The 24,664-nt window shown below is 48.9% G+C and overlaps 1 protein-coding gene across 1 annotated transcript in view; it reads right to left on the bottom strand.

The window, feature by feature from the left end:
- Positions 1–24,050, bottom strand: part of GALNT2 (polypeptide N-acetylgalactosaminyltransferase 2) — a 198,314-nt gene extending 174,264 nt beyond the window's left edge. Inside the window, exon 1 of the mRNA XM_058543079.1 lies at positions 23,766–24,050. Within this exon, the coding sequence (XP_058399062.1) occupies positions 23,766–23,885 (120 nt within the window). The 5' untranslated portion in view covers positions 23,886–24,050. The remainder of the gene's footprint in view (positions 1–23,765) is intronic.
- Between the last annotated feature and the right edge of the window lie 614 nt (positions 24,051–24,664).

The following is a 24,664-nucleotide window of genomic DNA, read 5'->3' as shown; positions in this document are numbered from 1 at the left end:
ATGATCTAATGTTCCTGCTTCAGTTTCAAGTATTGATTTTAAGTAAATGTCCACATGTGCATCTCTGCATCTGGTTTTTGATATTTTTTTCCCCAAATGACACTATCCATTATGATGTTCAATGACCTTTAAAGTCCACCAGATTCTTATCAAGTGTGAAGGCTAAGAAAATGTCGTCTTTCACAAGGAATTGCTTTGTTTTATCAGAAAATGAGAACATGTAACCCAACATGTTTCCTTTGGCTCTCAAGACACACTTCTGTGTTCAACTGAAGGATCGTCCCTTGGTCCAGTGTCAGCAGACCTGCTGAGATGCACACGGGTACCAGAGTTCTACTCAGCCAGCTCTTCAGGTCTCAGGTCCTGCTCTATAAATGGGGATAACATTGCCTCTCATGCGGGATTACGTTGAAGATTAAACTAAACACGGATGGAAACACCTAACCAGGATCTGGCCAAGGAAGATACTCAATTCGTATCTTAATTAGTTCTCCTTCACCCTTTAATTCTCTGTCTACTTCTTTTTTCTTGTCCTTTTTCTCCCAACCCTATCTCCCCACCAAATTATTTGGCCCTAGATTTTCAAACTCTTGTTTTAATAAATCAGCATTTATACATAATATTTATGCTTTTTCTTATAAGCTACCTCAAATCTTTTTAGAAGTATATGTAGCTTAAAGATACAATAGGCATCACCTAGAAATTGAAGGAAATTTCAGAGTTGTTGCATAATGGACACAGAATTTGGAGATAAGGTTGGAAAATGTCACCTTTCAAAAATAAAGCCAAAAAGAACAACAGAATGAATGACATTAGCCATCTGTAGCAATCTTTCCAAGAAATAACTCACTCTAGCTGATGATTTAGAAATGTAGCTGATGAGAAGAGTATCTCTCAAATATCATAAAGGAATCTAAGCAAAGTCTGAAGAAGACTGGAGCAAAAAATCTAAGGAACGTAAACGGTAATCTAATTCAGTATAATATGTCTCAGGAAACAGTTTTGCCAACTGATTACTAAAGAATGTTGAAAAGAAAGTCAGATGTATCATCAGGATCCACTCAGAATTCAGACACTACACAAGCTTTTTGAACAGAGAGGCTTTCATAGAAATTGTTAACTAAGTATCAAGTTGTTAACTAGGCAATTGAAAGGGCACAAAGAAAGTTCGAAGGGATTGGGGAGGCAGCAACTGCAGGAAGCAGCCACCACCTGTAAGATTGAGGGCATAGAGGGAAGAAGCTGGAACTCTGGAACCTTACACACTTGGAGGAGGGGCCCCGAGGCCAGCCTCTGAGGAGATACTGCTCAGCGGGTGCTGGGATCTCTAAGACGGGTGGGGCAGTGAGGCTGCTTCTGCCAGGGCTAGGAAACTGCAAACTGGAGTCAACTGCTGCAGGTGAGGTGGAGAGGTATTCACAGGGCCGCGCCCACCCAGGAACAGGAAGCCAAGAGGAAGGACCAAGTCACTTCTCTGCCTCCCATCTTGCTGGTCCATTGACCTCCCCCTCCTGGCAGGGCTGCTGGCAGAACAGAAATGTGGTGTGCAGAGTCCTAGCTTGGGCATCACAGAGCAGAGTCTGGAAGGACTTGGAGCTGAGACAATAGTTCAATAAATTGCACATTGGGTTTTTTGAAAAACAAGTCTCCATTGCTACCCTAAGGAGAAGATATCGGTTCTATACACAGAAACAGCCCCAGAATGGTGAAGGCCAATTCATCCAGCTTCCAACGACAGAGGGAAATAAGCCTATAGAAAACGGAGCTGCTCCCCAGCCATGCTGTGGTTTCCTGAGTACATGTGCCCCTAGCAGCCTTCTCACACAGGCACAGCTCTCATCATCAACTAATGACTGTCATTCTTATTTACCAACATTTTACAATTTTGATTCATATAAACCCCAATCGTTGATTGATTACCTCCTAGATGAACTAATAAAATTGAATTTCCAAACCTATAAAACCCAGAGTGAGACCTTAGACCCATGGTGATTCTCTCTCTCAAAGCTTGGTCTGAAACAGCTCAGTGGCCTCTCTTATTTTAAGTGCATTTGACTATGTGTGATTTACACACTGGAAAATTTATCAGGCCTTTTGAAGAAAATAATCAGGTAAGCCTCAACTGTTTCCACAAATGTGTTACACACAATTGTGCAGAAGTAAAGAAAATATTCACAAAACTTTAACTTCCCCCTGGATAAACCTACTTACGGCATTCCTAAATTCTGGCCATTTCATCCTCCAACAGAGGAATTAGCCAAGTCCAGGAGCCTCAGAAGCATAGGGCCCTCCCACTCTTCCCTCCCCTCTCTGCCTCTCAACACACACAACCTGATCCTTCCTACGAGTTCACAACTACAGGGAGAGGACGATAGAAGCTCTGCTGGGGGGGTCCTCTGCCTTCAATCCAGATGGGTGTGTGCAAGGCTGTGGAGCACAGGGGGAACAGCTGGGGTGCTGTGTGGGGCACTTACTATCACCCACCAATTCCAGGTCAGACTGGAAGAGACAGCTTCATTTATGCTCCCCCAGAAGACAAATGGCTCACAGGCAGTTTGACAGCACACATCAGTGTCCTGTAGTCACAAAAGAGTTCCCAGCAACTCCAATCAGTTGGTACATGATCCAGAATAGGTTGTTCAGAATGGTTTCTCCTTGAGAATTATACCCACATGGTCACTGATCCTCACACATGGGGTCAAACCTCCCCACTAAAAAGCAACAACAAACAAACCCCAGATTAAAATAACACAGAAAAATAAAATCCACGATTGCTCAACTATTAAATACCCCAGTCCCCTCCCTATATTCAGTCTAGAAGCTGTAAGAAATGTTGTATTTTCTTTACGCTCTAAACTGTCATTTTCATATCTGTTGTTCATTACTTTTATTGTAAACAGCGAGCCGCCTGGAACTGTCAGAACTACTACTACTGACTAAGAACATCATTCAGTAATCCAGTGGGCACTCCACTATTGCGCCCATCCAATGGGCCCATCAATATTCAATTCGAAATATAAAAGCAAGCACGCACGTCTTCAAAAAGAGAAGACCCAACTCAAGTTCAAAGCCCAAAAAAGAGACCAAACATATTTGTGAGGACGCCATGAAATCTAGCAGTTACTGTCGAAAGACGGAAACTATGCCTTCCTGACCAACTGTTCCCAGCCCGAGTGCATGAGAATCACGTGGGAGCTTTTTCTAAAGCACACTTCGGCCCAATGACCCAACATTCTGATTTAACTGGTCTGGGGTAGGCCTAGGCATCTGTATTTTTTAAATCTCCCCAGGTGTTCCTAACGTGTGGTCAGATTGCAAACCACTGGACTACAGTTTGGGGGGTGGGTGGGGAGTACAGGAATGAAAGATGCCAGCTGCCAGGAAAGCCAGTTAAGACACAGCAGAGAAGGAACGGGAGAGAAGAGGACAGCGGAAAGAGTCCGAGGCCACTGCAGTCCTTGAGACTTCATTTTAATGCAGAACTTGAGTGCAATCAACAGGCAAGTTCCTTCACCCTGCAGATAGTTCATTTGTAAAATTCAGTAATCAGTACTGGTCATCAGATGAGGCAGCTCTTAAAATATGGACACCGAGCATGTCCTAACAGGCCATGCCCTTCTCTCCGTGGACAGTGTGTACTGGCTTTGAAGGGGCTGTGCCAGATGCCTGCTTGGTGCCTGCCACAAGAAAGAGGGTACAAAAGCCAGCTCCCATCCAGGACCTTCACTTTCACTTCTACAGGCACTTTCCCAGGTGAAATACATTTCTCCCTGGGATGGAAGAAAAGCACGCTGACCTCCACAAAATAACTTTGCATTTCTAATGAAATGATCTATACACACCTTTTCAGCGAGGAAGCAGGAAAGATGTGTGAGTGCACGCCTAAAAGTGTGCACATGCATGTACACAAGTGTGAAAATGACTTTCCAGCTAAGAACAACACACACACACACACAATTTACTGAGCACTTTCTACCTAAGTGCCTGGGCACAGGGTTATAAATCCTTGACAAACAACATCTGATTTAATCCTTATAACACCATGAAGGAGGCCCTGTTACGTCCATCTTACAGAGGAGGTGACAGAGACTCAAAAAGGTACTTGTCCAACGACAGACAGTAGTAAACAGGGCTGAGACCGCAACCAGGCAATGACTCCAAAACTCAAAACTGCCCACGCGACCTCTCCCATAGCTCACTCTCAGTGTTCCCCAAAAGCACCAAGAGCATGGCAGACACACAGAAGGGTAGAAACTGCTGGGCCCTAAGCATGCTTTAGTAATAATGAGTTAGGAACTGCCCCAAGAGATCCAGCCCAGGAGAGTCAGTCTGCAACTGAATCCTCATTTCTGCAAAAGTGAGGTCCCGTGCGGGGGTGAACGAAGAAGGAGGAACAAGGAGAGAAGAGGGAAATAAATCCCCTTGGCACACAAAGAAAACTGCTCATTTTACAGCTGTTTTCCTTCTTGGCCAATAAGAACACCCCCAAAAAATGCAGACAAGAGAAAGCTCCCATCACCAAAGAGTGAGTTAGCCATGTCATGCTGTAGGAAATTCTCCCACACGCCTTGCCTCGTATCCTGTTCTCCACTCTTTTCCCTTGACTTAGGCATTTTTCCAGTCCGCTAACCCATGGGCTGGCAGAATTACTGGGAGGTGCTCTGCTGGTTCCTAAAAGCTGAACTAAACCCTTCTCAGCTCAGGCAGAGTGACGTGCTGTATCACTAATCGCCATCAGCCACTCTCACGCAATTCTTGCTCAAGACTCCAGATGCCATCCCCTAGGGTCTCATCATTCTGTACCTCGAAACTCTCAGAATAACTGACATAATTTTCTCACTTCCTCCTCTTGCACCCTAAGAATACCAAGTCCTGGAATAAAATCCTATCACTGGTTCTCTATGTTCCAGGAAGGTGGACAGAACTCTCTCCTGCCACTAGGTACATTTCTGCTGGCACCTGCGACCTCCCTTAACTTGGTAGATTGGCTTCAAACCCTTCACAGGTTGCTTGTGTTCCAACAGATGCTATTAAGGAGCTTGCTCCTTTTAGCAAGCAGTGTCCAATCACTTTAGGGGCACCGACTAAAGTGTGAATAGACTGTGTGCCCACCCCATGGGCTCCAAGACTGCCTAGAGGTCCCCAATGTTTCACAAACATAAATCACTTCCATCCTATCTGTCCAATGCCCTACACCTCCAACCCTCTACACCAGCGGTCAGGGGCATATCAACACAGTTTTATCTTATAAGTGGTCATCAAAGGCATAAAACATTAAAAAAACCAGTCAGAAGTAGCTCCAAAAACTTAATGTAAGCAATAAAAGAACATCAGATGCCTAATCCCGAGTCTTGCAGTGAGTCCCCTAAACAGGCAGACTGCTCGGAAACCACTTTAACCTAGACAGTTGTCTGAAGATTACCATCTAAATGCAGAACCGTTTTATGATGATGAATTGATGGAAGGAGAGTTAATAATGAAAAACTCTTTTCTAAATACAGCTGGAAGGGACTAGACCGCTTAAAAACAATTTATAATTCTATTGCTCACTCTCTCTCCTGCACCTCAGCATCCCTGCACAGTCTCTCTCCACTCCTCCGACAAGGAGAGGCAGCACCTCCACCGATTAAGGCACAATGATTTAATAGGCTAACTTACAAACACAGCCAGGCTTGGTTGGCTGCAACGGCAATGCAGCATTTCTAGAGGAAAAGGCGGACGCTCTCGTCTGCCCTAAGTCCATGTTCACACTGCACTTGGGGAAAAACCAGATTTGCGACCAGAAACGATGGTGACTCCCTACCTCTGCTAGACCACAGCTGTTACAGATTGGAGACTCAGTGCAAAAAAGAGCAAAATGATTGCTAACCCAAGGTTAGGTCACGCAGCCGGAGAACAGCCCAGGAGAGAGTGACAGCACAGGCCAGGATGCATTATAACAGTGTGGCACAGTTCCTGAGCAGGAGACTCTCCACTGAGCCAGGGCTTATGGCCGTTCTCTCCACCGGGACCCCACCAGTCTGAGCCTCATCTCACTCACCAATAGTTATGGAGCACCAACTGGTTGCCAGGTGCTGAGCCACACCCAGGGAATATGACGACACACAAAAATAAATTCCTAAATGCTTAGCATGCCCTGACTGCCCTCTGACCTTGTGTCGCCCTCGCCCGCTATGCTTCCATTCTCCAGCCTTCTTTTTGCTTTTGTTTGCCCAAGCACGCCAAGTCTGTTCTGGCCCCAAGACCTTTGCACAAGATTTTCTCCATGCCTAGACAGTCTTCCACCACATCTTCACGGCTAGATCCTTCCAGTCATCAGTTCTCCCCCAAATGTCCCCTCCTCGGCCCTTTCTGATAATTACCTGAGCCCCTTTGGAGCTCCACTTAGCACTATATGATACTGGCTTGGTGGCCCCCATATCAGGCCTCTCCCAGAATGCACATTTCCATGCCCATGTTTGCCTCCCTCTCCACAGCCTCCCTTGGGCCTGGCACACGACAGATGCTAATAAATCTCTGAAGTGGGAAGAAGGAGAGCAGGAATGGGGGTAGCTAAGCACATGCTGACCCTCAAGATGCTCACAGTCCAGTGAGACGCAGGTGATCAAACAGAAATCACACCGTGGTGCTCAGCAGGTCGCGGGTGTCGAAAGCGGCATATGGTGGGGGACCCAGGGATGATGGGAGGCTGGAGCCCTGCTCTCTGCTGGAACAGCAGGATCCCGGAGATGCAGACTCCCCCACCCCATGGGCACACAGCCCAACATCCGGGCTGGTCGAGAAGAGCCCACGTCTCCGGACAGCTCAGGTTCCTCTCCTCGTGTGTCTCAGGCACGGCTTCCCTCTACTCACACATAGATCAGAGGACGGGGCAGCAGGGCCCCCTCCCAGGGGAAGAGCTGGGAGATGCCCACAGGGATCTTCAACACTTTCTACACATGCAGTTATAGTTGTCCCAATCATTCCAGGGACTCTGAGTAAAAATGTAGTGTCTCCACTGTTATCACCCTGAGGAAACTAAATGCTGGATGCTGACTATCTCTTTCTACACTCTCTGGGCACTATTTAACAGCCAAGACAGCTCTTTGAAAGGAAAGACCAATGGCTTAAAATGCGGATTCTATATTTTGAAACATTTCAATGTGACGCAAGTATCAGAGCCTGCAAGTGACCTTTAAACATCATCTCTCAGCCTGGTTCCCTGCTTTCTCAATCCGGTTCCCCCACTCTATCATCCTGGCTCCCCTTCTCCATCATTCCAGCTGCATGATTAGCACTTACTTGTGTGTTCTGTGCATATGGCTTCCTGACTGTCAGGTGAGCAACGGCTAGGTTTCTAGGCTTTGTCCACTATTTCTGTGTGTGCAGACCTCTGAAACTAGGATTCTCCTTCTGACAGCTGTGACACTCCCTTCCTGGAATAAATAAATAAGGCAGAAAATACGGAAGGTACCTGAGCCAGACTCTCCCCTGCTCAGCACTGAGGGGAGGGACAAGGAAAGCCCACTGCAGGGGTAAGGAGCACTGGGGGATCTCTCTGGGGGTGGGGGGTTAGCTCTGGAGGTCTTGGGAGGAGATGACCAGCCTGAATGTCTGTGGAGCTGGAAAGGCAGGACTTGAAGCCAGACACCCACGAAATTACCATCCCATCAACTCACTCCATCAGCGCATTAATCCATTAGGTCCGCTTTGTTCTCGGTGCCTCTGCGAACATACATGCACTTTGACCAATTACAGTATCTTAAAAATTTAACCCAAACGTGACACTTCTGGCCTCAGCACTACAGCTTCACCTTAAACAAAAACAGGGACCTTCCCAGGCCCACAGTGATTTCATATGACCCAAGAGAGGGAGACAGACCACAAAGGAAAGGAAAGCTTCCCTTCCGGGGGGTTCTGACCTGATTTACATCCTAGTCCAATGATTCACACCACGATGTCACCATCAACCCATGTGCCTGCTCCAGGCAAGCCTCTCTCTATCAGGGAAGTCTCCCCAGAGAGGGCCCAGAAGCATCTGTGGGAAAGGAGAGTGAGCACGTCCGCCAGTAAAAATACAGGTAAGCCCTCGCTACACTGCATCAGCACCACCTCCATTTTCTCACTAGCTTCCATCAACCCTCTTTTTACAGATGAGGAAATGGAGGCTAATTAGCAGTAACAGCAGGATTTGAACCGGATCTGATGTCATAGTCGGGTTCTTTGAATTATCATAACAAACATCAGGGGTTTTACATGGATTCTTCTTCCTTGAAATCACCACACAGCATATCTATTAATCTGCAATCGAGTTCTAAAGTTGTCTTAATTAGAGGCATCAGAGAAACCACACCAACACCACACTGATTGATGGAACCAGTCCTCAGCCCGCACAGGGGGGCTCTGTTGCATTGCCATGATTATTAATTTGTCTTCCACTTGTCGCTCACCTACAGTTTCAAAAGCAAGCCAGAAACTGAACTAATGAAACTGAAAGAAGCTTTACTAATTAAAACCTTGTGCAAAAGTTTTCAAGTAACACGCTGTATTCAGATAATAACAGCTCAAGATATTGAAAAAACCAATTGCCAATTAGAGTTAAAAAAATTAATTATATAGTCACAGTTAAAAAACCACATCCCAGGATAATTTTCAAAGACAAATTACCAGAGATTAAGGGGTAAAATTGGGCAATAATCTTGTGGTAACCACACCAGGGAGAAGGTTCTGGCCTGCAGCTTCCTGCCTCCTCTTCCAGCAGACCAAGGGTCACCCCGAGCTCCCCCCGGTTGCCCCGGATCCCCGATCAGCTCACCCCCCTCTCTGGGGCTCAGTTTTCTCACTAAGAAGGAGCAAGGGCTGCTGGGGTCCCTCTCATCCTCACTCTCCCTCTAAGATGAAAGTCCCAGGCGAGGCCCGTGGAGGTGGAGGTGCTTTCTGGGGCAATGGGCTTGCTCGCTCAAACACAGTAGAGGGAGGCTGGCTGCAGGCGGCACAGGAGCCCCAGGCTCGTGAACGCCAACCGCATAGGACAGCCACCACCACCCCAGCTCGGGGCGCCACCTCCTGCTAGAACAACACCAGAGTTGGCATCCACACTAGCAGTTGGCACTTACTATGCACGGACCAGGGCCCGATCTGATTTCTTCTTCACTGAACAACCCTATGAGATAGGTAAATGAGGAAACTGAGGCACAGAAGGGTTAATTAACTTGCCTGAGTTTACAGAGCTAACCGGAGAAGCCAGAATTCCAACCCAGGCTGGTGGCCCAGTGCTATGCGTCCCCTAGCCACGTCGCCCCAGAGCCAGCTCCCCACCAAAGGCTTCCCTGCACAATCGTTCTGGGCTCTTCCTGGCAGACCCACAAGGCCAGCCAGGAACAAGCAAAACGGCTTCCAAATGCCCCAGCATGGGTGTACTGAGTTGCCCTGGCAACCACTGAGACTCGGCCCTCCCACACACACCAGCACAGAGGTGGCCAGAGGGACAGAGCTAGTACTGCTTGGCTATCCCCCCACATCCCACGCGGAGCCTGGGTCATCGGGACTCAGGGCTCTGCCAGCAGCTCAGACCCTGAACACAGACCAGCCCTCCCAGAAGCCTCCTCTCCTTTGCAGAAACCTAAAATAAACTCTCAGTACTGAGGAGAGTTTTGCTTTAAAACACCTATGGCACAGCTGCTAAGGGCACCCAGCACTTTGCAATGCTAGAGTGAAAAACTAGATGACTTAGATCATCAGAAATACCCTTCTGGGGCCAGTACGGGCAAAACACCACCATGTGCTCTCTACCGGTTAGCAAGAACTCTTTAAACTAAAAACCATGTCTTGAGTACAAACACTGCTACAAAAATGACATCTCCCAGGTCAGATTTACCCCCAGGGGTGGGGGACACTTTCCCTACCCTCCTCTTCTTTGGAAAACAAGAGAGACCCAATTCATATCTTCCAAGGTCAATGTTTAGGGACCCACGTTATTTCCTGACGCAGACTGGCAGGAGGTCTCGTTAAGTTACTGAAGTATAGAGGAAGGATGAGCCCCAGCAGCCCTCTGCACAGGGATGTCCATGTGAAGCCCCACCTGCCTCCATGAGCCCGTTCATGAGGCCTGGACGTCCCAGCTATGCCCTTTCATGACCCCCAGCTTCAGGCCTGGAGCCCAGACCACCCAAGAACCCAGACTACAGCCCCTCCCTGCTCCCTGCTGGCTCATCCACATCAGCAGTTTCCAATAACAAAGGTTAAGTAGATGATCACCAGCCCCAGTAATCAGCACCTTCCAGGCCTGCAGTTGTAGCTGTATATCAGCAAGAGACAAACCTGATATTTGAAACTTGCTGATGACTCAGGGCCTACAGCTCTAAGACCAGGACAGCCACAGCAGACTTGCCCCGAAGCCATATGGTAGGCAGTTAGGGGAAGATTAAAATTCCAGCCCCAACTCTGCTACTGCATGACCCGTGGGGCAAGTTCATAACCTTGGGGTCCATCAGAAACTGCATGTGTGAATGCAGGAAGAAAACCAGTTCCTGATGTTCTTCCAGGCACGCTGAAATGAAATAAAATGAGCAATGGCTCCAAAGTGTTTCAGGTACCCCAGTGACAAGGCTGATGTAAATTTGAAGTACCAGGAATTATACCTTACAGAAAATATGCGGTACTGTATATTTGTCAAAAATCTCTTATTTACAAATACAACGTAAAATCTGAGGCTTTAGCAATAACATCCTGTTGGAGAAACAAGAAGAAATAATATATATGTATTAGAAGTCTCCCACCATGGCTTCCCAAGTCATCCACAGCTCCTAACGGATCGTTTATGACAGCAAGCAAAACTGCCTAGAATGAGTGAAAAAGGTGGCAGAGGACTGAACAGGAGACATGTATTCTGCCCTCCAGGTGCCTGTCAAATGAGAAGGGGGTAATTGACATCACAAAACATCTACGCCAAACTCTGGTGGGTGACAGGGTCTCCAGGCCCCTGAGCAGTCTGGTTAAGTGTAAGCAATCTCACAACCACCTAAACCGAGACTCGACCACAAAAAGGCTCACCAGAAGTAGCAACTTCCAAAGAATTTAGATAATTCTCATAGAAAAAATGGCACCAAATGTAAGAATAGCTTCCTGGTGACACAGGTGACAATTCAGGATCTCAGGCAACCTGTGAAGCATCCTTTGAAAAGAATCATCACTGGATATTCCTAAATTACAGAAGATATACGAGGCTGATGTACATCTTTACTGACTGCAATATTGTGATTTATAAGAAATATCTATTTGGTTATTCAGATGACCAAAATATATTTCTCATATGTATTAGGTCTTTGCCCATGGTTCCTGGCTCGCAGCTCCCCAAACCCTTGGAATTTCCTGAGCAGTAACAGCACTGGGAGCATCTTTTGTCATATTTGGTCTCTCGTCCTCAGTTTCTGAAAGGGCTTCAGAGCCATTAAGGTGAAATGGCTGTCTTCTTACTCACAACAAACCCCCTTCCTCCACAACTGGGTTTATGTTAATGGGTGACTTTTGGAAAGCACCTACCAATGGGGGGCTGGTTGCCAGGGTAACCAACCTCGAACAGAAGGTTGGAACTTTCGGTCCCACTCCCTTATTTCTGGGGAGGACAGAGGGGCTGAAGGATGAATGAATCACCAATGGCCAATGATTTCATCAATCGTGTTATGTAATGATGCCTCCATAAGCCCCAAAAAGAGGGAGTTAGAAGAGCTTCCAGGTTGGGGAAACAGAATGCTTTCATGTGCCACTGTGCCGGACCCCAAAATCCACAGGGACAGAAGCTCCTTTGTTCGGGACCTTGCCCTGTGTATCTCTTCTTCAAGCTGTTGATTCATATCCTTTAATACCCCTTGTAATAAATTGGTAATCTAGTGAGTAAACAGGTTTCCAGAGTACTCTGAGCTGCTCTAGCAAATTAATGGAACCCAACGAGGGTTCATGGAACCTCTGCTTTATAGGCAGTCGGTCAGAAGTACAGGTAACAACCTGGGCTTGCGACTGGCACCTGAATCGGAGGGCAGACTTGTGGGACTAAGCCCTAATCTGTGGGAACTGACTCTCTATCTGGATAAAGAGTCAGAATTGAGTTGAATTGTAGGACACCAACCTGGTGTCACAGAGCATTGCTTGGTGGTATAGGGGGACCCCTCCCACACACACACACACATTGGAAATTGGGAGTAGAAACCTTCTACTGACCCTATCACAAAGCTTTAACAGTGCTTTTTAAAAAATACTAGTTTTCAGGGGCCGGCCCTGTGGCTTAGCAGTTAAGTGCGCACGCTCCACTACTGGCGGCCCGGGTTCGGATCCCAGGCGCGCACCGACACACTGCTTCTCCTGCCATGCTGAGGCCGCGTCCCACATACAGCAACTAGAAGGATGTGCAACTATGACATACAACTATCTAGTGGGGCTTTGGGGTGGGGTAGGGAAAGGAGGAGGACTGGCAATAGATGTTAGCTCAGAGCCGGTCTTCCTCAGCAAAAATAGAGGAGGATTAGCACGGATGTTAGCTCAGGGCTGATCTTCCTCACAAAAAAAAAAAAACAAAAAACTAGTTTTCAGCTGGTTTGCTAATTTAAGCTATATACATCTATAAACTTCTTTCTAAATTTTTTAATGAAATTTTCCAAGTACACAAAAATAAAAATAGTATGATAAACCCCAGGTACCCAACAGTGAACTTCAACAAGACACTTAGCCAATCTTGTTCCCCCGTGATTTTCCCCTCAGAAATGATATCATTGCATCCAGAAATACTTTAGCTTCTATCTACAAAAGATAAGGATTTTCGGGGCCGGCCCGGTGGCACAAGCTGTTAGGTGCGTGCGCTCCACTTTGGCGGCCCCAGGTTCGCAGGTTCGGATCCCGGGCACGCACCGATGCACCGCTTGGTAAGCCACGCTGTGGCGGCGTCCCATATAAAGTAGAGAAAGACGGGCACAGATGCTAGCCCAGGCCCACTCTTCCTCAAGGAAAAAAAGGGGAGGATTGGCATCGGATGTTAGCTCAGGGCTAGTCCTCACCAAAAAAAAAAAAAAAAAAGATAAGGATTTTCAAAAAACATAAACCCCAATGCCATTATAGCCACTGAAAAAAATTTATAATAATGCCTTAAACTTCATCTACTATCCAGTTCCTATTCAACTTACTCCTCATTATTCTTTTTTACAAGTCTTTCTCTAGTTGGTTTGTTCAGTGGTTGTGAGCTCCTTGAAGAAAGAGTATCTCGTCCCCTTCTACAGATCTCAGTACTCAACAGGGTAACCTGTAGATAGAAAATGCTCAAAAATGTCTCTCAATGGGTTCATGCTCATCAGCTGCTCATCTCTCAAAAATAAACAGTAGGAAGTACTCCTGTTCACATGGATTCTGGGAAGTAGGAGTGAAGAGACGCAGATGTACACAGTCCAATGGGGGCTACCATTTTCCTTTATCAAGGGCAGGAGACCTGGAGCTGAGTTCTCATAAAGGTAAGTCATCTGACACAGGAGAAAAGGAAAGATGCACTTTTTTTTCACAGTCTAACATGAAATTGGGGTGCATCTCACAATGAACGACACCTTATGATGCTGTGGGCCAGGCAAGGACCACGATGCGCCTGTCAATACCAGCACATGCTCAAACATACAACACTCTAGCAGTGAAGTCTGCAGAATGCATGTCAGTGACTTGGATGAAAGTCCCAGAAACAGCAATAAAGTACTCATAATCCCTAGAAACCAAATCGAGTGGGATAGGACTGGATGGTGATTTGGAGAGTTAGGCAAAATTCCCAGAAGAGCCCAAAGTTGGCTAACTCTACATAATTGCCAAGCTATGTTAAGAGCCCTTAGCACTTTTACGGTTTTTTTTTAGGAAATGCTGCGTCCACCAGAGATCCTGGTGGCACAGAGGATGTGTCTGAGGAAAGCAGGCACTAACATCTGAGCCAAAAAGTGGACGCTGAAAAAGTTAGGAACGCCTCACCCAATGTATTTCATGTGTATTTTCCTTTTTATCTGTGCACAAGAGTGATAAATGGAAAAATCGATGTCTAATTAAGTCTAAAGGAGCTCTTTAAGTAGAAAATAAAAATGTTAACTGATAAGAAACCATTGTGTCACAGTTCAATGGACAGTGTTTTTTCTTTCCTAGTGGTACATAAAATAATGGTTTTATGAATAACAGCATCTTAGATTGGATGAAAAAGGGCATATCCCAGACACAGGGGGAATCTGTGATCACCAAAAGTGAGACAGGAAGAAAAACAAGCAGGTGAGCTTACTGGCACGGAGGAATAAGGAAGGGCAAGGGGTGGGAGGCAGAAAGAGACAAAAAGGGGCTAAGCCTTTGAAGGTCACAGAGCAAAAGCTCAAAATCTAGGTCAGTGGGAAAGCCCTGAGGCAGGAAGGACCAAGACAATGAGACACGAAGGCACCCCACGCTGGGCCAACCAGCTCATCATCCAGGACAGCCATATAAAGCCCCTGACTCCAGGGTCACCCCCACCTACCAGATCCTGATAACAGAGTGCTTAATTTATGGGCATCTCCAAACTGCAGGCCTTTAATTTGCATCAGCTCTTCAAGCTCTCATAGGGTGATTCAGCTAAGAAAGACAGACCCTTCATTTGAAGTGCGTCGTCTTTCTGGAACAGTGGGCTTTCAGGAAAAAGAGTTCACTCCCTGGACTGGCCTCTGAAGCAGAGAGGAAGAAACCTCAACAGCTGCTCTTGGGTCTGAGGCCTTTAAAATTACCTTTTCTTTGCCGCTATGTAAATGTTCCAGTAGTTTTGTCCAGAAACACACTGTAGGCATGGTACATAACCCCATAAAACATCTAATGACCACTCATAAACGCTAATGGCTTCTATGAAAAGCAGCCGGATGCTCTCACTCAAGAAGCAGGAGAACCTGCAATTTCCCACCATTCTACCTCCCCCAAGTGGCTGTGGGCAATGAAGTCACATGTCCATTTTATCTTCCACAAATACTACAGATCACAGAGCCTCAATGTTACCCACACTGCCAAGAACCACCTCTCCAAAGCCCAGGTACCAGGGAGGCTTCTGACCTCTGATTTCCTGCAGACGAGAATCAACAACTCCCCATCACCCACAGCAACACGCAGAGATGACATCACAGTGGAAATCCTGTGCTGGAGCAGGTGCACAGGGACCAGCGAGGATTTCTCATTACGTGATAATGTGTGTGGAAAGCGCTCCAAAAATGTGCGATGTAATTTAATGGGGTGCCTAACAATGGACGCTGAGTGCTTTGCCAATCCAGCTTAGCACTTCACAGAGATCAGCTCAGAAATCAAGCAACGAGACTGTTCCATAAGCACATTCTACTAAATCAATGAGCAAATTAACCGGCAGGCACCTAAAGCAGTCCCAGGCTCATGGGGGGGGGGGGGGCATGGGAGTGTGCGCACCATTTTCACTAGGATGAGCACATACGTCACCCAAGACACCAGATGAAACAAGAAGAGTAGACCCAAGATTTCCACGTGGTGGAGGAGACTCCACCACTGACACAAACCAAAGGCAACAACCTCTGGGAAGAAAACTGGCTCATTTACTTAGCAAAGGAACCAAGGAGTATACAGACCACCAAAAAGGCAGGACACGGCTGAAACCAGGGCTGCATCTGAAGCAAAGAGAGCCACAAAGGCATGTGCTTTGAGTCTAGGCTCAAATCTGACCTCCCCACTGAGCCTATGGGACCACCCATTTAACACTGCAACCCATGCCTCCACCCAATTTCTAATCTCCTTCCTTGCTCTATTTTCTCCAGGGCACTTAGCCCCCTTTTTCACGTTACATAATTACTGACCTACCATGTTTCTGTCTAAGTGCCCTGCCCCTAGAATGAAAGTCCCACAAGTGCAAGGATTCTGTGTTATATCCCCTGTGAATTCCCAAATACCCAAGTAGTACCTTACACATCGTAGGTGCTCAAGAAATACACACTGAAAGAATGAATGAAAAGGACCAGAGCTTGTTCTGTCTGCTCCTGCTGGAGGAGAAACTGACGGCTGCCATCTTCAGGACAGGCAGAGGCCTGAAGGATAAGAACACAAAACATTTCACAGAGCAAAAGGTAAAAATGAAGAAAAGAGCAAAAGAGAATGACACTACCATCAGAGCATTACTATGAGTGCATCTGCTCCAAAAAGCCTTCCAAGAACATTCTGACACAATGCAGCAGGACGAGGGGATGGCCAGAGTGTGGAAGGGGCATGGAAAGCCCAGGAATCAAGAGCAGGCCACGTCCCACATGGCGGGCCCCAGGCCACGGATGAACCCCACTGCCTCCAGAGGCCCAGGGAGATTTCTCCCACCAGCCAAGCCTGGGTCTGCCACCCAGTGGCTCTGTGACCTTGGAAAAGTTACTTAACTTCTGTGTGCTTCAGTTTCAGCAGTAAAATGGGAGGAATAAAAGGCTGTTAGGAGGAGTGAATGAGTTAATATCTGTAAAGCATCAGGGCTATGCCTGACACACAGTGGGCACTGCCAGAGTAAGTGTTTATTAAGTTAAAACTCCTTCCCAGGAGTCCACCCCAGACCACACAGACAGGCAGGCCTGTTCCGTGAAGGTCTAACAAGAAAGGCGGCAGGGAGAAGAAAAGAAATCAAAGTTAACATTGACTACAGAAGTGGTTCTCAATTCTGCCCCAGGGGACCCTTGGCAACACCTGTGGACATTGTTCGTTGTTACAACTGAGGTGGGGGTACCAGTAGCATCCATTGGGTGGAGGCCAGGGAAGCCACAAACATCCTACAAGGCACGCGGGAGCCCCACGCCACAAAGATTATCCAGCTCAAGACGTCCACCACGTCAAGGCTGAGAAACCCTGAAAAAGAGTGCCCGCTGCCCACCAAGTACCCTTGTCCCTGCCAAAACGTGTGTCCTGATTTGGGTCTAGAAATTCAGCAACTCTATCCCAGCTGTCCTGCCCGTTTCTCCTCCCAAAGAATCACCAGGCAGAAAGCCACTAGCCGCTAGCCCAGGGAGGACCAGGTGGCCAGCAGGATGGGCCTGGGAGACACTCCTAGGAGCACAGAGGTGAAAGGAACAGTTCACCAGGGCCGGCAGCCCAAGGGCAGGCTGAGCCGCAAGTGACCCAGCAGCAAGTGACCTGCCCACTTCTCGTCCCCAGGCAGCCACCCCTCAGCTGCTGCTTCATGACAGCTGGCCCCATAAGACATGCAGCACATAACTCTCAAAGCCTAGGAAAGCTTTTTCAACGTAAGCCCAGGAGCGAGACTCTATGTGACCATTTCTGGTTTTTCAAATGCAGCCCTGATGAATCACGGCCTTCTACATTCCAGCATGCTAAGAAACCCGATCCCTATAAAACGACACATTTCCCAGGCCCATAATACTGGACACGACTAAATGCAAAAATGCCTAGTGTTTCACCCAGTCCTGCAGCAGGCAGAGTGAGAGCAGGAGCACAGATCCGCCTGCCTAGGGCAAGGGACCAAGAGACCAAGGGAGAGGAGGAGGTGCCCCACCAGGGAGGACTTGTCAGCTCCTGGAGCCCAGTTTTTTATTCCCTAGAAATGGGCACACAGTCAGAAAGGAGAAAGGTGAGGAAGGCTCTCTTGACTGGACAGGAAAACTGGACAGGCAATCCTGGTACCTCCATACCTGGGGTTAATCCTTAAGGTCAAGCATGTGGCCAAAGGTCAGAGAATCCTCACACCAGTTAACCAGAACAAGGTCAAGTTCTACTCCGAGGGCACGAGTGTCCACTAGAGCACTCATACCAACACATTCAATGTAATTCTAGATGGAGGAGAGTTCCTTGTCAGGCCCAGCCTATCCCAGAACTCACCCAGGAGGGCATGCTTCTGGAAGTGTCAAGAGGTCCTCCTTCAGAAACCTCACCAATAAGGCAGTCTGCAGGTAAGGACCCAAGGCCACAATAGTGGAATGATGATGCCCAACAGCAACACAGAATCAAAGACCTCCTCAAGGGGAAAGGTGATCTTTCAGATGATAGAAACGAGACCAGGCCAACACCTCCTTTGATCCAAGTGGTACATTCGCAGGAGTGATGCTGAACATGTTTAAGTCCCACTGTGACACAGGCACGGAAGCAGGGTCCAAGAAGCCCCTGCAGTGGCAGGTTTCAACACTTTCATTGCTGATCATAGAGAATGGATCCCAAGGGAAGACCAGGGCACCTCGGGGTGGCGGGCACTCATGGGGTCACGAAGGAGTGGCATTTATTTAACAACCGATATGGAAGTATCTCAGTATTTTAATCTGTGTGGCATGGCTATACAGGTGTGTTTCCACCTGGATATCCATCCGGCTTGATGTCTCGGCATCATCCATGCAAACAGAGCTTCCAGAACACCGCTTACGAGGAGAAAAGCTCAAGAACAAAGAAGGGGAGTAGGCTTGGCCAGGTTTGGCTGTTTTCTCATCCCATGAATTCAAGGAGACTTCACCGATTTTCCCCAGGAATACCTTGCCTCCTTCCGGGGATCTCAGCCAGAACCTCAATCAGTCCCTGTGTGTGCCTCACCCCCACCCCCACCTCCTTCCGCTATACCAACTGCCTCTGGATTCACCAGAAGTTCGGCAACACAGCACTGCCTGCTTTGAAATCGACATCTTCCCAGACTGACTTTCCTCTCCCCAAAGATCTGAAAAACATGAATGGCAGCAACAAGAAATTATATATATATGTATGTCTCCCCCCACCCCAATCATTTTTCTGACCACCTTTCAAAGACCTCTTCCTCTGATGCAAACAGAAGACCCACCACTCCCCAGGAGGGTGGAGAGAGCAGAGATTTACAGATGGCCAAAAGCCTCCACACAACATTAACAGCTTCCTGGGTCTCCACCCCTCCCACATCCCCCACAAGGTCTGACAGAGCACAATCACCCTGACCCCACTCCATGCTGGGTACAGCAGCTCCTTCATTTTTGCTAGAGGGTTCAGGGAAGAGCTCATTATTTTTGCACTGTTTATCAGTCACAATCTGTTTCCATTATGTTCCAGCACCCGGAGGCAGCCACAACATAACTCCAGAATAGGGAAACTTTATTTTCTTTAGAGAAAAGTTTATAACACAATGCCAGATTGTCAGATTCTCTGGCTATATAGTTTGTTTCCCCGCTACTGCCCTCCCTACCTCAACTTCAAACTCTCATCTCAAAAGGAATTTCTTTAAATTCCAAACTGATTATAGGTGGCAGGGTGTGGTACGGGTCCCCTCGCTTAGCATCCACCCACAGACATGCTCACAGATCTGCTAATGCCCATTAAACTGTGTGGTGGCCTCGTGTTCAACCTCAAACCATGTGTACTTGAGTGATGACAGCCATCTCCCTTCCTGCCAGAAGAAGCCAGGCTGCAGGGGTAGAGTAGGGGAGCCTAGAGACTGGGCGGGGAGCAGAGTGGGCCGGCCTGATCACCACAGGAAATCTCCACTTAGGGACACGTCCACTAGCGACACCCCTGACTGTTTACACAACCACCAAAGAAAGATGTGTCCTCTGCCCACTTTCCTGCTGGCTGCCCAGTGACAGGAACCCCACTATGACACCACAGCTGGGTACAAGAGAATTGGCATGGTATCTGAACCACTTTTCGCAAGAGGCAGTCTTTAACGTCATTCGAGGTTCATAGCGCAAGCCCCAATGAACCAACCAAATCAATCTTGGAGAAATGGATGAGGGATTAAAAAAAGAAAAATATCAACAATTTTCCAGAGAGCAAGAAGACACTTAAGATGCCAGGTTCACTATATTTTGAAGAGAATATTTAGGCTTTTCTTTTTTCTTTTTCTTTTTTCCCCTCCAGATACCATTTATTCAGCACATACCATTTGCCAGCACCTACTAATGGCATTTAGTTCTCAGCCACAAGGTTAAGAATGATTATCTCCATTCAGTGCCAATAAATGGATTCATACCATTCCCCTTCATTTGAATGTCCACTACCCAGCTGGTGGGGGCCAACCCAGTGGCATAGTGGTTAAGTTCGCATGCTCTGCTTCGGCGGCCTAGGGTTCGCAGGTTCGGATCCCGGGCGTGGACCTATGCACTGGTTATCAAGTCACACTGTAGAAGTCGTCCCACATATAAAGTAAAGAAAAATGGGCACGGATGCTAGCCCAGGGCCAATCTTCCTCAGCAAAAAGAAGATGATTGGCAATGGACATTAGCTCAGGGCTAATCTTCCTCACCAAAAAAAAAAAAAAAAAAGTAAGAAAAAACCATTACTGGTTCCGTATGATTAACCAAATTAAAAACCAACAAGTCAGCCTGGCATTCGAAGCCCTCTAAAATTTAGTCCCAAACTCCTTCTCCATTTTTTCACACTCACATTCCCTGCACATGTACCGTGCTCCAGCCAAGTGAAGCCCCTCACCATTCCAAGAGGCCCACCCTCCTCCCCCAGATCCTCCCCGTAAATGCTGTCTACAAGATTAGGCTCAAAGTCCCCCACCCCTGGACCCCCAGAGCAGGGGCTGTAGCACCTGTGCCCACTCATCCAGGAAGGTGGTGGAAAAGTGAATGGGCTGCCGGGGCCCTTGGTCACATCCTTCAGCCAATGCTTACCCTCACCTCCCACGGGGGTGGGGCACACAGATAAGGGGTCTTGGGCTTGACAAGCTCTTTCAGTAGAGATTATTCTTCACATACTGGAAAACCCTTCCTTTTCATCTTAAACAGCCACTCTTTACCCAGAGGCAGGTTCATTTCAACAGAAATCCCTTCCTCTCTTCTGTGGCTCCATCCACTGCCAACATACCAAGGCCCAGGGGAGACTTAACAAGATTAAAACTTTAAAGCATTTAAGATACTCAAAGGAAAAGCATCCTTGAAGTGCAAATCATCAATTTAGGGGGAAAGAGCACAACATGGGGGAGGGGAGGAATCTATACAAATATAAATGAGATATACTTTTAAATAATACAATGCATAAGATTGACCACACACCTAGAACCTCAGCATTGAGTCCCGAGTTGGGCAGCAATGCCTGGGTTGGTTTTCAGCATCTGCTCCTGTTTAGTTTATTAAATCTGCAATCTGAGGTGAGGTGGCTTTCTGGGCTTTGCCAAACGGAGAATAACAGTCCTGAGATGAGTTATTTAACAGGCAGGGCATACAGTGACGAGCCAGGCCGGGTTGCTGAAGCAGCAGAAATACCAGTCAGGCTCCTGTCAGACAATCCCCAAAGCCTAATACAGAAGCCTGGTACCGCGTGAAAAACGTCAGGGCGTAGAGAAATTGGCTAAACGTGGAATTAGAGCCTTGACTTCAATAGTAGGAAACAAGAGAAGCAATATAAGTCCAATAACATCTAAAACACTATAGCTAGTATTTAAATTCTGCCTTTACATGCACAGCACATTAACTTTTTTATGTCCATACTTCACAAGCTAAAAAAACTACATATTTCCTTTTATCATGAGGATGAACTAAATTTGAAAAGACTTTCTAATCTCTAAATCCATGGAAACAATTCAGGAGAAAGGAAGACAACCCACCTTTATACTCTAGGTGAGGAAATTCAGGACAGCACCCCTCCAGAAACAGGCTCAGGGCTTCTCCTCTTCACATCAGGGCCCACCACGCTAAGTAAATGAGTCTTCTCCTGCAATTTCAGAAGCCTGTTGCATCTACACACCTCTTCCTCAACTGAAAAATCACTGAACCATTCTAAGGGCTAGGATTAAATTTTATGGTTCATTGACAGAAAGAACAGAATCCCAAATTACCAATCCCTGTGTGATTGTTCATTTCCCACACTTCCTTCTACATGGTCTCTGTACCTTTCTATTGCCACCAGGCCACAAGGAGTTCTTAGATTATTTTTTTTAACTAACCATCACACTTCAGAAGTCAACATGGAACAGCCCTCAAAAATCATCTACCAGCCCACCAGTTGAAGCCCACCAAGGAGAAACCAGCCTCTCCAGATGCTAAGGCCACAGTGCTGCTGCTTCTAATCACATGCACTAACGACAGTGGCAAACCAAAGGAGGAGAAATACCAACTGTGGGCTGTTTGGTTTTCTTCTGCATGAAAGGCAGAAAGCTTTGCCCAGTCTCACCAGCACACGAGGCTATGTGGACCCGCCAAGGTACAGTTTACTGGGAAGCCAAGTTTTTAAGATAATTCCAGTTTAATAGGACCAGAGTTTTCACTATGTCAACAGCTACACTGCTTCCCCTCAGTGCAGTGCTCTGGATGGTTCAAGAATAAAGGGAAACTTCACACACACATACAACAGCTCCCCGCATTAAAAAAAGAAAACTAAATAGGGCTAAGAGCGCACTGTCAGTTCAGAACCAACCTAAGCCAATTCAGCACATGGGGAAGACTCTTCATTTCTTCCTCTCTAGAGAAAGCAAACCCATGAAATTGACCAAGAATCAGATGAGACGCCTACGTCCATCTAATACCTTCAGCTGAGAACCAACGGATGAATGAAGGAAGCAAGCAAGGAAGGAATCCTCCGAAGCAGCCAACCTCAAGCAGCGTTGACATTCAGCGTCCGACTTCAGGGCTAAAGTCTGTTCATGCACAGTTAGTCCCGTTCAGCTTGTTTCAGGATACATTCCCTGGTTCCAGCCCAACCCGTGGTCCACCTCCATTAACTCAGAATTTCCTGGGTTTGCGGTGACACTAAATGTCACAGTATGGGGATTACAGGATTTTGTAAAAGATAATGTTGCTTTCAGAGCCTATTTGCATCACACACCACAAACACGGCGGGCGGCATCCGCACGGCCCCTCTCCGGGCAGGCGCTCGGCCGCAGGACGCGCCGTCGGGCTCCTCGCGGCGCTCCGCTTCCTCCCGAATACGCCGGGCCGTCCGGAGTGGCTTACACGGTCCCCACGCCCAATTACCGGGCCCTGGAGCTTGTGAAAACACACTCACAGAAAATGGACTATCCCCGCGTGATGGGGCGTGGGGCTGGGAAGGACAAGCGCAGGAGCCCACGTCCGGCCGCGCGGGGGCCGGGCCGAGGAGCAAATCTTAACGCGGGGCCGAGAGGGGAAGGGCGGCGGGGGCTGTCCGTGGCCGGCCTCGCTCGGGGCGCAGTGGCCCTCCGCTTACACTGGCCCAGAGGAGTCCGTTTTATTCCGCACAGGGCTGGCTGCGCCCCCGCCCCCAGAGGTAATGGGCAGAGAAGGGGCCGAGACCCAGAACTGCCCCTCCCCGCTGCGAGGTGACAAGGGGGAAGAGGGTGAGGATCTGCAGCGGCTTGTATCAAAGGACTGAAAAGAAACTTGGACTCCTGTCTCCTCATGTACATGACTCGCTAGGAAGGCAGCCGCCTCTCCCCCGTCTCCTCCCCACCTCCTTTTGTATTTCCCAACCCCCCCACCCCTAAACTTCCCACCGCAGGGGATGAGCTCCTGGCAGCCGGACCAGACCCAACTTAAATGACGTAGAGCAGAGAGGGGAGAGGGACGGAGGAGGGGGAGAGACAAGGAAGGCGTCGCGGTCCCCAGCCCTGCGAGGCTGCGCCGGGTCGCCCCCTCCAGAGCCCGGCGAGCGCGGAGGGGCCGGGTGAGCCCCTGCCCTGAGGACTCGGCTAGGAGGCCCGGGCCGGAGTCGGGGAGCCGAGAGGAGGTCCGGGCAGAGGAGAGCAAGAGGGCCGGCAGCCCCTCCGGTCCCCGCAGCCTCTTCGGAGAGAGAGGGTCTGCGGCCGGGCAGGGGCGCGTCGGCACCGGGAGGGCCCGGGGCGCTGGGGGAAGTCGGGGTTTCGGGGGGGCCGGGCAGGGCGCCCCACTCACCTTCCTGCCGCCGCCGGCGCCCGCGGCCAGCGCGGAGCCGCCCCCCGAGTACATGTAGTAGGCGATGCCCAGCACCCACAGGAAGGCGAAGCACAGCAGCATCCGCGAGCGCCGCCGCATTCTCCCGACTCGGCCGCCGGCCGCGGCCGCCGCTGCTCGCGAGTGCTGGCGGGGCCGGCGCGGGGGTGCGGGCGGGGAGGAGCGGAGGAAGGGGAAGGCGCGGCGGCTCCTCCTCCGGCGCGGGCGGCTCCGGGCGGCGAGGCGGCGCGCACTCGGCCCCGAGCTCCGCCCAAGCCGGGAGCGCCGCGCGGCGCCCGAGCAGGAAGCGGCGGCTCGGAGGCGGCGAGGGGGTCAGGGAGCAAAGGGCGACCAATCGGCGGCGGCTGCGGGGGCCCGGGCGCTGGCCGGAGGAGGGGATTACCGCGTCTCCATGGCTGCAGCACGCCGAGCTCAGCCAGGAGGGCAGCGGCGGGAGGGCCTCCCCCGGGCCCGCCTCGCGCGCCCCGCCCCGGCCGCCGCCCCGCCCCCGCCCGTCTGCCCTGGTGAGTGACAGGTGGCTGCCCGAAATCCGGGAGAGGCGCGTGCACACGTGCGCACACACACGTGCACACGCACAAGGGACACTCTCTGTCATTGCTGCCTCGCGCTGCCCGGCTGAGATTTTCACCTCTTCAGTCTTCGGTCTTTGGGACCACCTCAGACCCTTAACAGGCTTGCTCTTACTGGCCGACGGACCTGAGTTTTTGGTGCAAACCCCCTTCCTGAACCCGACTTTGCTGCTGCTCGCTGCAGTTTTGTTACTAATCTTGCAGCAAAACATCCCTGATCCCCGGGTGTCAATTTTATTTATTTATTTAGGCAGAGGTGGGTGGCCTAGAAGTAGAAACTGACAAGTAATT

This window comes from Diceros bicornis, chromosome 6 (genome assembly GCF_020826845.1).
Source record: "Diceros bicornis minor isolate mBicDic1 chromosome 6, mDicBic1.mat.cur, whole genome shotgun sequence".
Classification (NCBI taxonomy): domain Eukaryota; kingdom Metazoa; phylum Chordata; class Mammalia; order Perissodactyla; family Rhinocerotidae; genus Diceros; species Diceros bicornis.
The sequence above is the reverse complement of the archived record's forward strand: the minus strand, read 5'-3'. Positions and strand labels throughout refer to the sequence as shown.